The 16,363-nt window shown below is 35.9% G+C and overlaps 1 protein-coding gene across 7 annotated transcripts in view; it reads right to left on the bottom strand.

Moving 5' to 3' along the window:
* The window catches only part of Bnc2 (basonuclin zinc finger protein 2), a 414,469-nt gene that overhangs the window by 280,863 nt on the left and 117,243 nt on the right, over window positions 1-16,363 (bottom strand). For all 7 annotated transcript variants that reach the window (XM_090330026.1, XM_090330027.1, XM_090330029.1 and 4 more), the window contains exon 2: window positions 3,212-3,337. In XM_090330026.1, the coding sequence (XP_090186152.1) occupies window positions 3,212-3,337 (126 nt within the window). The remainder of the gene's footprint in view (window positions 1-3,211; window positions 3,338-16,363) is intronic.

A 16,363-nucleotide genomic window follows, 5' to 3' on the forward strand; every position in this document is an offset into this window, starting at 1 on the left:
TTTGCAACATCTGTTGGGCAGTGTGAAATGTTAACAGATGTCTTAAGTAAAAAAAAAAAATAATAAAAGAAACCTCCTCTGAACAGATAATCCACCCCAAATTTCCATATTCCTCAGGAAAGTAAGTGGAGAACTGACTTTTTCCCTTGTGAAACCTACCATCTTCACATAATTGTACAGATTTTCACTGTCTATATGCACTTAAGGGGAAAAATTACTGAATCACTATAAAAAATAGAAAAAGAAAAACTAACAATAATTTAAAAGTCAACAGTTCCCTTTGTGAATAATTATATCATAATCTAACTTGCTTGTTTATCCTTGACTCACAGATATAATTTGGTGAGAGGACAGTAAAACATTCATCTATACTAAAATTTACACATACAACATACACACAGAGTATTATTACTCTATTATTCCTGATCATTTGGGATCAGGGAACGAAGAGAGATTAAAAAGTAGTTTTAAGATATGGTTCTGAGAGGAATCATCTTTACTCATGAAGGTAGTAATCTTCACAATTAAGATACACCTAGCATTTATATCTATATCCTTATTTGCCAATTGGCTTCTTATTTCTTTCCATTACTATCTTTGTTAGGGACATAACACTCATCTTTTAATAGCCAAGTGTTCCCAAACAATCACATCTCATGATTATGAAAACTTCTGGAGTGCTATTTGGATCCTTCTATTCAAATTGTAAGGAACCTGGAAAACTTAGCTTGCTTATTTAACAATTACTTCTTTGTGTTTCTATTTACTAGATGATCTAGTCAAACCAAAATGTTGCAGACTATAAGTCAGACTTTTAAAAATGATGCATGCATACCACTACTGAACCTAACATCTTCCTGTGTAAATGAACTGAACTCTGAACCTATATTTTACTATAAGCCTTCCTCTTTGTCTACATTTCCTGAAAACATGGGGTACAAATTTGGGCTAACAGTTCATGTACTGACTAATTCAAGATGCGCTTAAGAATCTTTATGGGACCAAACAAAGGAAGAAAAAAATGTGCTGTCATCTCAGACTGCCAGTCTCAATCACGGCCCTTTCTCTTTTCTATGAGAGTTAAAATTGAACATGTTACTTTCTATTTACAACTACACCTGTGCCAGATATCTCTGGCAGCCTGTATTGGGCATTTCAACATATAGAAGCCTCAGCCAGAAGAGCTCAAATAGTGCAGAGGACAAGATCACAGCCCAAATTGTAAATAAGATACACACATACCATTAGTTTTTAGTCAGTTTTCTGCCAAACTATTGTGGAGCCTATATAGTCACAGGAACAACCCATCAGTCTAACTAGCAACAATAACTGTTCTACTAAAACCAAACAACGACAATAAGGACTAGCACCAAAAGAAGCATTACATACTAAAAAAATCATTTTATGTGACCAACAGAATAACACACACAAGTCCGGAAACCTAAAAATTGGATAGGGCACAGTACTTAATCAGTGGTGTGGACCTCCACCAGAAGTAAATATTACATAAAACTTCACTCTTCTGTAGCAAAAGGGAACTGCTCCAGATGACACTTGTCTCCACACAAGCTAGAATAATCAGTGTGATGCACCATCTTGCTGACAGCCTAATAAGGGGCTCAGTTTCATAGAAACGCTTCAAGGAAATAGCCAAATGCCATCATCCTTTGATATACTATAAAAATTAGAAAATGAAAAGATTTGGGTAGGTTATAGTAGACAAGGTAGTTTACAAAATGTTAGGGAAAGGATGGATGCCTGGGAATAAAGATTCACAGATACAAAAGCATCTGAGGTCAGCATGAATCTGTGTACAAGGGCTCAAACATTTTACCTATCCTATTTTAGTGTAAAAATAAAAAATGACTTTAATCTTTTCCCAAGTACAAACAGTGACAACGGCTTCTTTATAACCTATGGTCAATGTCGTGTGTGTGTGTGTGTGTGTGTGTGTGTGTGTGTGTGTGTGTGTGTGGTGGGGGGAGGGAGAGGGAGTGAGAGAAAGTACATGTTGTGTATGTGTATTTTTAGAAAACCTAGAAGAAAAGAATCAGTGATGTTTCCCCTTAAATGAATAAAAAAAACAACAGGGAGGTGTGTGGAGATGCACTGGGGAATTACTTCATATGGCCATGAAAGTTAGAGGATTGTAGAGATAATATTAATTTTTTATTTAGTCCTTTCTAAAGACTCCAGACTGAGAAGCTGGCAGCCTCAGTAAAAATATCACAATAATAGTTTAGATTACTGTCAGAAAGGAAGATTGAGATTCACAGACACCCAAGGAAATCATGTTGTAGGGCAATACCTTACACAATTATTTGAAAATGCAACTCTGCCTTTAGAGTTCTCACAGGGGAAAAAAGAAAGAAAGAAAAAGTAACATAAAGATAATACTCTTACATGCAATTTTAAGCCTAAAAGAATACATAAAAAGAGAAAGAAGCCAGTATAAAATTTTGTCTTTATAAAGACTTCATAAAAATAACACACACACACATATATATATATATACACACACACATATTTATATATGTCTATGTTTAAAGAGAAAAATGTTGAAACAAAGCCAATTTGATTCCACTTGACAATTGCTTCTAAACTTAAGAAATCTAGAAAATGGTAAAAATCCATTGACAATAAGCTAAAAATGGAGAAAGACAGCTTAGAGTATCTGAGTAGTGACTAAAGGGGAGCCTGTGATGCCCAGGCAATGTTGCTTATCTCTATTTAGCTGGTGATCCTGGATACACTTACCTTTCCAGAATTCATCAATTGTATGCTTACAATTTGAATAGATGTTACACTTCAGTTCTAAAGTTTACTAGAAAGATAAACAGTACTACTATCAACAGTATTGATAGTGACAACTCAGCCTCCTACCACATGACCAAAAAATGATGATGAAGAGACATGCATAAGGTCCCAGGTTTGATCCTCAGCACCAATCAATCGATCAATCAATCAATGAGGGAAGGTACAAAAGAATGAAGTTTATCATAAAGTCATCCAAATAAATTTCACTAAAACTTACATCTTAAAACAATTTCTTCATTGGTAAGAAGCAAGTACATATCTAAGTTTCAGAGCATGAGGATGAACATGAAAGATAGTAAAAAAGTAGAAAGAATGATTAGAAAAGACCTCACTAGGCAGCCGACGAATATGAGCATAGCCAAATGACTTACTTACATGGAAAAGAATAACATACCTCAAGTTGAGACGGATCAACCCCATAACATGGGACCTTGAAATGTGCTTGCCAGTCTTGTTCACTAAGTCGGCCCTCTGATTTGTAATTAAGCCGATTTGGAGGTGGGGTGGGCACAAAGCGTGCCTGTTGAGAGATTGAGAAAGGAAATTACATATATTCTGCAGACAACATGACTTTAGAAGCACCAAATACATCAAAACACATTTTTAAGTGCAAATATGACATATTCCTCTGACCACCCAAACATTTTTTAAAAAGTTAATAATTCCTGAGGCTGACAGCAACTAATAGTTAAATAAATAAACCACAGAGAAAATAGAAGCAACAAAGTGGGAATAACTGAATCATTTACTGATTGGAAATGGATATGGTAATACTTATGCCCTAATTAGCTCAATTTCTTTTTCTTTTTTTTTTATTGTAATTAGTAAAAGGGTTACATGATATTTGCCAGATAGAAGGTGCATTAATTCACATACATTGATACCCTTTCACATGTCTTGGTACCCGTTTCCCTCCCCCCCCACACCCTCAATTTCTTTTTCTTTTCATTTTATTCCCTGACCCCGAATGTTGGGTTTGAATCCTGAACCTTATGCATGCATGCTAGGCAAGCAATTTACCACTGAAAAATACTTCTAGCCCATTCAAGTTCTTTCTTTTTTCTTGGTTGCCTATGTGTTTGTGTAAGGGGAGGAGTGAGGGTGTTGTAGTATTTGAACCCACGCCTCACATATGCCAAGCACATGCTTTACATGTGCTATACCCCTGGCTTTTAGTTCAACTTCCTTTTCTTCCAACTTTTATTAAAAATTACACATTTTAAGTCAATGTTAGGAAATTTTTCTAAGTACAAAAAACTGTGTGAAACACAAAAATTAAGATACACTCCCTGATCTTAAGAAATATATATTCTAATACAGAGAAGCAGCTTTGTGAGCATCTGCATGCGTGCGCATACACACACACACACACACACACACACACACACACACACACATGCAGACATACCTTATACAAAAACAAAATATGAACTACATGTGGTGACATGTACTTGGAATCTCAGTGCTTGAGAAGCTACAGTACAAGGATTACAAGTTTGAGGCCAGGTTGGGCTACAATAGTGTGATATTATCTCTAATTAATTAACTAATTAATTAAAAATTTAAATGGAAACATAACTTGGGGGTATGAATAGGGTTAGAAGAAATGGGATAGAAACTATTTTGTTGAACTGAGACCCTTTTTTACACTTCTTAATAATAAAAATGAATAAACTTTTAAAATGCAGTAAAGGAAACAATAGAATTTTATGACTTAGAAAAAGTTTCCTTCAGCAGGCTCACATCTCCTAGCTAGTCAGGAGGTTAAGATTTGAGGATCATGGTTCAAAGTCAGCTCAGGCACTAAAGGACCTGAGATTCTTATCTCCAATTAACCACTAGGAAACTGAATGTGGGGCTGTGGCTCAAGGGGTAAGGCAGTAGCCTTGAGTTGAACAGATCAGGGACAACACCCAGACCCAGAGATAAGGTAGTAACCTTGAGTTTAATTGCTCAAGGAAGTGCCCAGGCCCAGAGTTCAAGCCCCATGACTGACAAAAAAATAAAAAAGAAAAAGGAAAAGAAAAAGGAAAAGAAAGAAAGAAAGAAATTCCTTCTAGTCTGATAAAAAAAACTTCTTTGCAGAATTAACATTTCTTCTAGGCACTCTTGAAGAACTGTTAATACTCCTAGAAAACTGATCCAGTTTGACCATAAAAAAGTATGTTGTCTACAGAGAAAAAAATTAATGAAAGGATCCATGTTTAGTAGGAATTATTATAATGGCAGGAATCGTATAGTTCACTGGAAAAAAACCAGCTTTTCCTTTTTATTCACTAGCAGTCAAATGTGCTAGGATATTCTCAACGGTATGATTATTTTTTTTAGCCTTTAGGATGATTTATCTGGCTATATCATGACAAACAGACTGAAGTGTGAAAACAAAGATGTGAAGAAATCAATTAAGAACCTCATAAAAAACTGTGTATCATGACTACTGGCAAATGGGCTGGTTTAAAAAAAAAAGCAAGACACAAGATACTTTGAGAATAAAATTAAGGAAACAGGATTAACTGGGTGAGATGTAGATATGAGAAGAGGGAAAGTGACACTACATCTCTGACAGAGCAATGGAAAATAGCACAAACAACAGAAATGAAAACAAACTAGTTAGGGGAAAAGGCTCAGTTTGGTTTAAGTGTAGATCATGCAGCTGATGTGGTAATCAGGAATGCTCAGAAAAAAACATCAGTATTGGAGGAGTTCTCAGATATTTGTTCATCTGCCCAGATATGACTTAAAAGGTGAGAAAACATGGCCAAAGTGAACACCTAAGGTATTAAGGAACAGACAGGAAACATCTGTAGTGTTAAGAGGCTGACTGTCTAATGTTCTGAATGACAAGACACATTTTACAAGAGGTAGGATGACAGAGTTTAAAATATTCTAATATATAATACTATTATTGCATGTAATGAAAAGTATAGTGCTAGTGGAGAACACGAAGTAATAACAAATGAAAATTCACAGAGATGATAAATACCAAATTCAAACAATTCTTGAGGAATGCAGGAGAAGAACTAATAAGGGGCTTGGCAAAAGTTGGAACGAAATAATCTGAGTATAACAGAGTACTTCAGATATGTTTGCATAGTCATAATTCTAAAGTTTAGGTAAATAGATATCCAATATGCCATATATATATATACATACACATATATAGTTGTAGATGAACTATTTTATACTCAATTTGGGGTCATTAGGATTGTCTTGGTAGATCGATGGACATATGTAATCTATATTACACCAGAATTAAGACAAAAGAGGAAAAAGGGTGAAGATTTTTGAGAAATTCTATAAAGAGAATAAGGAAAGTAGGAGGAAAGTGTTCTAAAAAAATTAGCTGGGCCTAGAAAACATGTTAAGTGAGTAGACAGTTTGTTTCTCACTACAGGAGAAAAAAGAAAAAGAAGAAAAACATACTCTATCGTAAGCAAAGGGGATGAAACCAGCAGAGAAAAAGATATTGAAGATGTAAGCCAGAGGGAAAATGATATAAAAGGGTCCTAAGAGAGGCTATGATCATGAACACAAATGAAAAGTGACCCTAAAGGGAGAAAAGGTTATTTTTTTCCTCACAAAACAAAGGGAGAGATTAGAAAAGACTCTGGGTTAAAAATACACATATTAAAGAGTGCTTAAGTAAAAAAGCCAATTTAACTTCCTACCTTTCCCACTGAAGTGTACTCTTGTTAAAATGGATCAAGTTTACTATCCTTGGTAACAGGCCGAACAAATGTTTACCATATAGTAAGTGTTCAATAAATAATTGCTAAAGAAAAGAAATTATCACTGAAAACGGTAAAAGATCAGGTTACCTGCTAAGGAAGGCACCGAAGAAGAAAACCAAGGACTATTACAGAGGAGGAAAAAAAAATAAAAACAACACAAATGGAATTGAACAGGGTAAAATGAAACTCAGGAGCAATGAAAGAGGAATAAAGAAAAATGGCAAATAACCAGGAGGACACAGCATTGGTGCCTACAACCACATAAAAAATCACAAGAAAGCCAACTAGATTCAAGGCAATGTAGTTTTAAAGTTTCCAGTTTGGGAACTGGAATACTCAGAACCAGCAAAGAATTCTTAATGCACTTGCTCCAAAACATACACCCTAGAAGGCAATGACATATTATAAAACCATTGCAATTACACAACATTTCCATAACAAGGCCAACTTGTGAGGGAAATTTTAATACTGAGAATTGATTTAAATTATCTGACTTTTATTTAGTCACACTGTAAACCTAAATGTTTATTGGACATATTTTTAAACATCTATGAACTATTCCTATGGAAAATTGTCCAAAATAGATTAAAAAATGAAATACTTTATACTGTGTCACATATGGGGTTTCAATGAAGGAGCATGTGGAAGACTATTGCTTCATTAACTAATATGGGACAAAACTGAGGAAATTTAAGTTGCTCTCCTTACTGTTACTCCCTTCTCCAAGAATGTGACTATAACCTAGTCACACTAGCTCCTTGCCAGGTAGTGAATGCTGCTTTAGTAGAATTCCGCACTTTTATTTCAGAATTCCTCTAGAGAACAGGAGTATTGGGGTTTCATCACCTGGTCAACATCAGCAGCTACCACAGAGTCACATTGGGGATATAGACAAAGACATTCATCCACTGCCCTGGGTACCACCACTGCCTGCCTTCCTAACAGAGTCCTTCTGTTAGAGCCACTGTCTAAGTGACCTGTCACACTGCTTTATAAAGTAGCATTAATACTGTGGGCCAAAATGAGATTGATCTTTGAGCTCCGTGGTCTAGTGTTGTCAACAGTGCATTATAAAACCAATACTAAATACTTTATAAACAGGTCTCCCTACAGTGTATTAGAAAAACAGTGCATATTTCATGCTCCATAGTTAGGTAGCCACATATCCATCAGACTAATAAATAATTTATTAGAGGTACTCAAAAGTGCAATAAGAGTCAATAAACTAACTTCTAGATACTTAGAAGTTACTATTTCACTGGAAATTGCACCTGAATGAGAAAACTATATCACTAAACTGGATGGGGGAAGCGTGGAAATATACTTTCTCAAATACACTTTTAGAAAGAAGTACACAACCTATAAGAGAGGTACAAAAATCCCCGTGTCACACAGAGTCCTGGTTACTGAACTTAAAAAGAAAATATCATCCAACTCTGCACTAATTCCTTTTTCCTTGGGCACAGCATCCTCTGATTCCACCAAGAGACAGCATAAAGAAATAAAATTCTGTGGGAGTATTTCTAACACAACCCAACTCAGGCCAGATGACAACTACCACTAATGGTTTGTACTCAACATCTTCAAAGAAAGTACCAAATGATTTGAGTGTATAAGCAATCTGCTACATTCCCAACATGGAATTTTGAATATATATGAACATAAGGTTTGAAGAGTTTGTTTTTTGTTGTTGTTGCTATTTTTTATTAACGCTCCTGACCCTGTACACAATCTATGATATAGTCCCTGGTGTCCAGTCTAACATCATCAAGGCATATCATTCCTGGTTCCACCCCTCTAAAAGAGACTCTGCTCTGGAATGTCTTCCAGGCCTTCAAGGAAGACTTTCTTCAGCTGGGAGTTATTTTTCAAACTATCAGAGGCGTGGACCTTTGTGTAGTATTGTGGGTGCCATGGTTTCACATGCTGGCCACATTAATACTGGAGAGCAAGCATCTGTAACCCACAGCTGTGTGTGCTCCAGCCCTAAATCACCCACAAGGCTGATGCCAATGCAAACCACTTTTTTCCCATCCCACATTGGAACCACACTGGTTTTCTTCAGGAGCCAGTAGCTGAGATACAGTTCTGAAAATGAAGGTTTGGGGTTCTTTCCATTCACATGATGAGTATGGACTGTTGAGAAGAATACACAGAGGGACAGGCACTTTTCTTCTCCCCTATTCCCTATCAAGTAAATAAAACCATAAAAGGGTTTATGGTACCAAGATATTTTCTAAAAATCTCCTGGGGGAGATCTAAATGGATAAATGTATAGATTTTTTTCATACTGTTTTCATTTTTAATACTAGAATCTTATAGTTTTACCTGGATAGGATGAAGATTTTAAGGTTGAAAAAAAACCTTTATGCAGTCAGAAAGAGAAGTAGAAATATAGTAGAAACATGAGAGGTATTTGATTTTAATTTCTTTTTCAAAAGACATCCCCAAATACTAGAAATCATGAAAGCTAATGTGAAAACATGACACAAGACTAACTTCTCTGTATTATTTTTTCTACTACAGGCACTGCTGCTAAGATAATTCTTCATATTAATGAGTTTGGTATGTAGACAAACTATAAAAGATGCAGTCTCTGACCTCAAGTACTTATCTCTGCCTTTTGGGATTTACTCCTCTTTCTAGATTTACTTATATTCCTCATACCCTTACTCAGAGGAAGTGATCATCACTCAGGACTTGGACCACTTCCATGGGTGGGGTTTAAATATGGCATCAAGAAAGAACTTTTGCCCTTGGACACAAAGGATATTGGCCCCAAAGCACAGAGTGTCTAATTTGTGGCAAAGAGAAAAAAAAAACTACCCATGGTATTTTTACCTGGTCTTACTGAGCTTCATCAGAAAAAAAATCTTATAAAGTGTGAAAACACACAGTAATCCAGTACATTATCAAATCAAGCGTATGTATGCAAACCATGTGCCATACATGAATAAACAATATCAGACAGCAATATCTACATACAACTTAATTATATTTTATGTGTGTACTTATATCATATGTAGAATATGTGTGTGTACATATATTAGGCTCAGTGGTTAAAACTAAATCTGTAGTGTAATTGAAATTACTTGTATCTTGATTATTTATGGAATTTTTTATGTGTATGCTGTTCCTGGGACTTGAATTTATTAGGGCTTGTGTGTTGTCCCTGAGCATTTTTACTCAAAGCCAGCATACGACCACTTGAACCACAACTCCACTTTAGCTTAACTAAAGAGCCTCAAAGAATTTCTTTTCCTGGACTGGCTTTAAGGTGTGATCCTCAGATCTCAGTCTCCTGAGCAACTAGGAATATAAGTGTGAGCCACTGGAACCCAACTGGTTCCTTTTATTAGTTACGTGATCTTATCAAGTTACTTATCCAAAACTATGTGTATATAGAAATAATAACACTGTTCACAGAATTGTAAAGATTAAATATTTTGATTAGCACAAAAGGTTTGTGCCTAAACAAAAGCACTCAATAAATATGAGTTGTTGCAGATATATGTACATAAAAACAGATTGCAAATTAAAAACCCACAAGTCATGTTTGGCCTCTGATATGTTTTGATTGGCCCTTAAGTGAAAATATCTCAGTATGTATGTGTTTTAGCAGCCAACATGTAAAATTCAAGAAATGGTAGGGGGGGGAAGGGAAAGGGGGACAAAAACATGAGAAGGGGTATCAAGGCTCAAGAAGTAATGTACCCATTACCTGACAAATGTAACTGTAACCCCTCTATACATTATCCCGACAATAAAATAAAATTAAAACAAAGAAATTATAACTTAAAATATGGATTACTGCCAGGTGTGGTGGCTCATGTCTGTAATCCTAGCTACTCATGAGGCTGAGATCTGAAGATAAAGGTTCAAAGCCAGCCTCGGCACAAAAGGACCTGAGACTCTGATCTCAAATCAACTTATAGAAAATCGGAAGTGGGGCTTGGCTCAAGGGCATGGTGGTAGCCTTGAGCTGCAGAGCTCAAGGACAGCACCCAGGCCAAGCTCAAGCCCCATGACCCACAAAAAGTGGGTGGCGGGGAAATTACTATCGGCTAGGGCAGGAAGTGTGGTAGGGACTGGTAAAAAGTGAGGGGTCAAGGAACTAAAGATGTGTCAGCCAGCAATACATGCCCCTTCATAACAACAGTAGGCTGAGGTAGAATGGAAACCACTTCCTTTTAGCATGCTCTCCCCAAAGGTCCATGTCCATTATTCCCTAACGTGTCATACCCCACCTGCTTTCCACATACCATTATCTGCTGGCCACAATAGCCATCCAGCTGTGATGCATGTCCTCTACGTCACTCTGCATTAATCTAGTAGATATGGAGAATTCACGCACATACACAAAAGAAAATCATATTGAAATCAAATGCCAAGTATCAAAAATGCTCCCTATTGTGCTTAGCCTCTGCTCCAAGCACAGACACAGGCTTTGTGATAGCTAATCAACAGTTAAAATAGCTCTCACAAAATTTATTTTTAACCAGTGAAGACCAACCTGGGTCCTCTTTGCCTCCAAAGCCTGAAAGATCTTCGCAGAACTATAAAGAAGTACTGAGAAGGAGAGGGGGAAAAATAAGCTAATCTGCTTGCTTTACTCAACAATCAAGAAAAGGAAGGCCAAGTTACAAAATAAGATGTTGACAGAGCCCCTTAAAGGACTCCAGTCTCCTAAACTGCTTTTATTTTCAAAATAGTAGAGTGCTTGCCTACCATGCACAGAGACCAGGGAAGAAAAAAGCCAGAAGTGGTGCTGAGGCTCAAGTGGTAGAGCTCTAGACTTGAGAAAGTCCAAACGACAGTGAGCTCAAGTCCAGGACTGGCACACAAAAAAACAAAAAACAAACAAACAAACAAAAAAAAACAAGGATCCCAAGGGTTGAGATTCCAGAGTTGGTCTCTCTGACTTGTATGCATTAACTATTATATTTTCTGGGAATTTAAACACATGGAACCTTCATGATTGGTAACTTGAAATTCGCCAGGTTGACAGTACATATCCACAGTCATCAGCATATACTATTAATCTGAGGATTCCACCTAGAACCCCCTGTATCAGCTATCAAACTTCAACAAATCCCATCTCTAGCTGCAAGTCTGAAATTAAACCATGCCAGGCATCTTCACAAGGCACATATGCTCAAGTATGTGGTCACCATTACTTTGTGTAGATCTTAAAAACTAAACTAACACTTTCCAGAGGTACAGAACAGAATAAATCTATTGATAAGTTTGTAGTACTTATTATGTACAAATCATTGTGGTACGTTACCTAAGAAACATCTACAGCAAGACAGCATCCAAATGGCTTAGGAAATTAATCATTTTTAGTAAGCAAACAGTCTGGAAAGTGCTAACGTTGTAATTAGTAAACACCTACTATGTACCAAGTACCTGTGCAAAGTTTAATATATGTTTTCATTTGTTCTTCTCAAGTCCTGAGGGACAAGTTTTATTATTCCAATTTTGCCAATAAGAAAACTGAAGCTAGGAGAGTTAAGTCACTTGGCCAAAATCTTATATTAAGTGTGGGAATTTAAGACCAACTTGATTTGATTTCAAGTTATGTGCTTATCCTGACATCCTACATTGCCTTTCTAGGTTTCTATGATTTTAGACAAAATTTTTCATTAAAAGAGTTGCAAGTTCTAATGATTACAATAGCAAAACACCTAGATACATGAGGTCATATAGGATGAGGCTAAATGAAAGGATCTTTATCTTGTGTGATCCTTGTTCTTAATGTACTATGTTATGTCTCTTTCTTTTGTTGCCCTTTGGTTATCTCAAATTGTTACTGTATCTTACTTTATTACCTAGCATATTGTTTATATGTTTGTTTATTTGAAATAGGAAAGGGAAGGGGAAAAACAAGATAATTGGGAAGGGGTTGGGAGGGAAATGGAGAAAGAAACAGGAAGAAGGGTATCAATGTATGAGAAGTAATGCACCTTCTCTCTATAATGTATCTTCTATACATTACAATAAAAATTAAAAATTCTAATAAAAGTGTTGCAAATTCTGTTATGTCCTTAAACAGGTCATATCTTAATGGGTGTTTTTTCCTATTTTGAAATCAACATGGAGTGGTTATGTGTTAGCTCTCCTAGGGATACCTATGATGTATATTTTCCCAGGGGTATAGAAAGGGAACAAATCTGAGGATATGCTATTTTAAAAAATTCAACAAGATATAATTTTATCCTTTTGTAGAAATCTGTACTTGTGTATTATATAGCTAAGGTTGGCCTTCCTGCCACTTCTAGAATTTACTGCAATATTTCAATGTGGGCCTTCTCTAAGAAATATTAAATGGTTATTAAGAAGAATTTTTAAAACTCTGGTAAGACTCTGGGAAGAAATATTCCCAAATAAGTCTGGAGTACAAAGAATAGTAACATAGTATTTGACCAATTATTTTTTTTAAGAAATGAAGTGTAGGGAAGAGACGGGATGAGGTAATAAATGATTCTATATTTATTAAATCTAATTTACAGAAATATCCTCTGGGATAGAAGGGAAACTTTGTTTTGTCTATCAAATCTTCTGTTTGTACTTTTCATAGAGTGCCACATTAGCAATTAACAAAAAATATTAATGTGTGGTATAATAATGAACTGAGAAATGCTTTTGAGGTCCTCATCACTAAGTATAGGCAGAACAACTTAGAAGTTTGAGGCCAAAGTGTTGGAAGTGTTTGACATCTCCAGGATTGTCAACACATTGCTTCTTCTTAGTTCTCAACTATGATCATACTAGTACAGTGAAATAATTAAAACAAGACCTTCTAGCTTTGTCTGACTTACAGAATACTTGCAGAGACTACATATAACCATGCAAGTTAAAATCAAGCATAACAACTGCTTTCTCTTACTAAGAAATGCTACAAGTGAGTACATGTGTTCACAGCTACCATACTTCCAGGAATGTAGCAATTTGGTCCTCACATAGAGGTAAGCTCTTGCTTGGGCTAAGGGGAATACAGAAAGGCGACAGAGAAGAACATTCTAAATGAACACTGCAAGGAAAAGGAATCACTATTCTTTGAGTATATGAAGGATATTAAACAGTAAGACATGAGATTAGAATGATAATACAAAGGCAAAGTACAAAGGCCCCAAAAGTTGGACTTTAATAATATTCAGGAGCAACAGAGTTTGTGGGATTTTTATCTATAAGACATCTGTTTCCAGGATATGGAAACAAGAGGTTTATCTTTGTTTTTATTGTTTTTAGCGTACTATGTGATTTCTTTACTCTTTTTTTTTCCCTTTATGGTTTATTCCCTGTTGTTGCTGTAACGTATTTGTTTACTTGAATTAAGGAAGGAAAGGGGGAAAAAAGATGATGAGACAAAGGACCAAGAGTAAACCAATGTAATAGTGATAATCACATGACAATATGTTGGAAATGAAATTTAGAACTTAGGAAGGGGTAGGGTGAGGGACAGTGGGAGGAAAACACGGGAAGAGATAACAATGTTCACTATATTATGAATATAACTATAACCCCTCTATACATCACCCTGACAAAAAAAAAGTAAAAAAATCCATATATAAACACTGGAAACTAAAGTAGACATATAACAGGAAATGGACAACAAAGCATCCAAGAGCCTAAACTATATAATCAGAAACAAAAAAATCAACAATTTGGAGAGATCTTTTAAAAACAAAGGATCTCTAAGAACAGATGCCTTAATCAACTTCAGTTGTTTGAGATAAGGTCTCATCATGTAGCCCAAGCTGACTGGCCTAGAACTCAAACCTCCAAAATGCTGAGATTGTAGGAATGAACCACTATAAATTAACATTAGATTGAAAGAAACAATGACTACATGTACACATACATATGAAGTATTTCTACATGACGAATATTTTCTGAGATTTTCAAAGTATCATTTATCCTAACTACTCTTGAGTGACATCTCATACAATAGCATATAGCCTCAGCATTCACCCCTAGGCAGATGAAGCCCCATTTCCTTTACAGCTCCTACTACTTTGTCCTTGTAATACAGAGATGTCATATGTCACTTGTACCTGTGACATGGGGATCATTTAGTGGATGTCAGATGGGAAGCCCTCCAGACTGTACGACATATGTAAATGGAAGTGCTCCTCAAACAAGCACAAGTTCCCAGATTCATGCCCCTGAAAATCCTTACTTAGATCCTAAACTCAGTATTTCTTTTTCTTTTACTTTTTTTCTGTTTTTATGGGTCATGGGGCTTGAATTCTGGCTTGGGCGCTATCCCTGAGCTCTTCAGCTCAAGACTACCACTCTACCCCTTGAGCCATGGCCCCACTTCCTGTTTTCTAGTGATTAATTAGAGATGATTCTGATGCTCTTTTTTTCATATATTTTTATTATATTTAATAGAAGGGTTACATTATATTCACCAGATAGAAGGTGCATTACTTCATCTCACGCTCGTTAGTGTGCGAGCTGGCTTTGAACTACGAGTCTCAGATCTAAGCCTCCTGAGTAACTAGTATTATACACATGAGCCACCACATCCAGCTAAATTCAGTATTTCTAAATTTCAACGTAACTCATTCTTGATGTAAGTGTTACCTGCCCAATCCAATTAGGCCTCCTTTTTTTCAAGGCTTAAAGTTAAATTCATGCCTGTTTCACCTCAATATTCTTATCCTGTTGGGCACATCACTACCTTGTATTCAGAAGTATTTAGGAAGCATAGCTGAATGAACATAGATTAAATAAGTATTTAGAGACTCTTAGGAGGTTCCATGTTAGGGAGATAAATACAAAATGTGCTTCCATTGACTGACTTCCTCAGTGTGAAGGAAGGCATTGCTAATTGAGCACCGAACTTTTTTTTTTTCTTCTGGCCTATCTCAGCCTCTCACCACTAGTCTGACCACTAGATTAAACATATTTGTTATACATGAACTATGTCTTTTATCTTTCAAATTCTAATTTGGTGTCACTGACAAAATTTCCAGATAAGCCTACTTATCTGGAAGAAAAACTATAAGAAAAACTTAAGAGCATGCTAGTATTCATACTAAGGTCACAACTAGGAGAACATACTTCTAAAATATCCTATCCATTTCACTTAAATTGAATAAGAAATTTAGTACACTGTAAGCACTTGAGTAGTAGACAAAAAAAAATGTAAAAAAAAAAAAGCCCACTATCTGTGACACCTTCAGCACAAAAGTGCCAAACGCTGAAAACAAGGTGCCACACTGAAGAGATCAGCAATGAAACTTTTGAAGGAAGGAGTATAACGGATATAACTCAATGCAAGAGTGCTTTCTTAGCATGCACGAGGCCCTGGACTTTACACACATACACACACACACACACACACACACACACACACACACAGTACCTCTCTGTTCCCTTTCAAGAAGCTCCCTATCTTACACTGCAGATTTTATTTTTTCAACAAACAAAATTATTAAGTATTAAATATATGAAGAATAAAAATCATAAAAATTGTAAATGTTCTAGAAATGTAACTCAAAAAAGGTATATTCATAAAGCATGAAACTATAAAACACATATTTTTAATGATTTTACTTTAAAATTATTTCCAATTTAACAAGATTGACATATTGTGACATAATTTTTATTGAAGACGAGATTGTTACATGATGTTTCTAAGAATATTTTTAGAGATTACATCTTTTTATTTATTTCTTTGCCAGTCCTGGAGCTTGAACTTGGGGCCTGAGCACTGTCCTTGGGTTTACTCAAGGCTAGCACACTATCACTTGCGCCACAGTACCACTTCCAGCTTTTCTATGTATGTGGTATAAAGGAATCAA

This window comes from Megascapheus bottae, chromosome 3 (assembly GCF_031878675.1).
Source record: "Megascapheus bottae isolate mThoBot1 chromosome 3, mThoBot2.hap1, whole genome shotgun sequence".
Taxonomy (NCBI): Eukaryota; Metazoa; Chordata; class Mammalia; order Rodentia; family Geomyidae; genus Megascapheus; species Megascapheus bottae.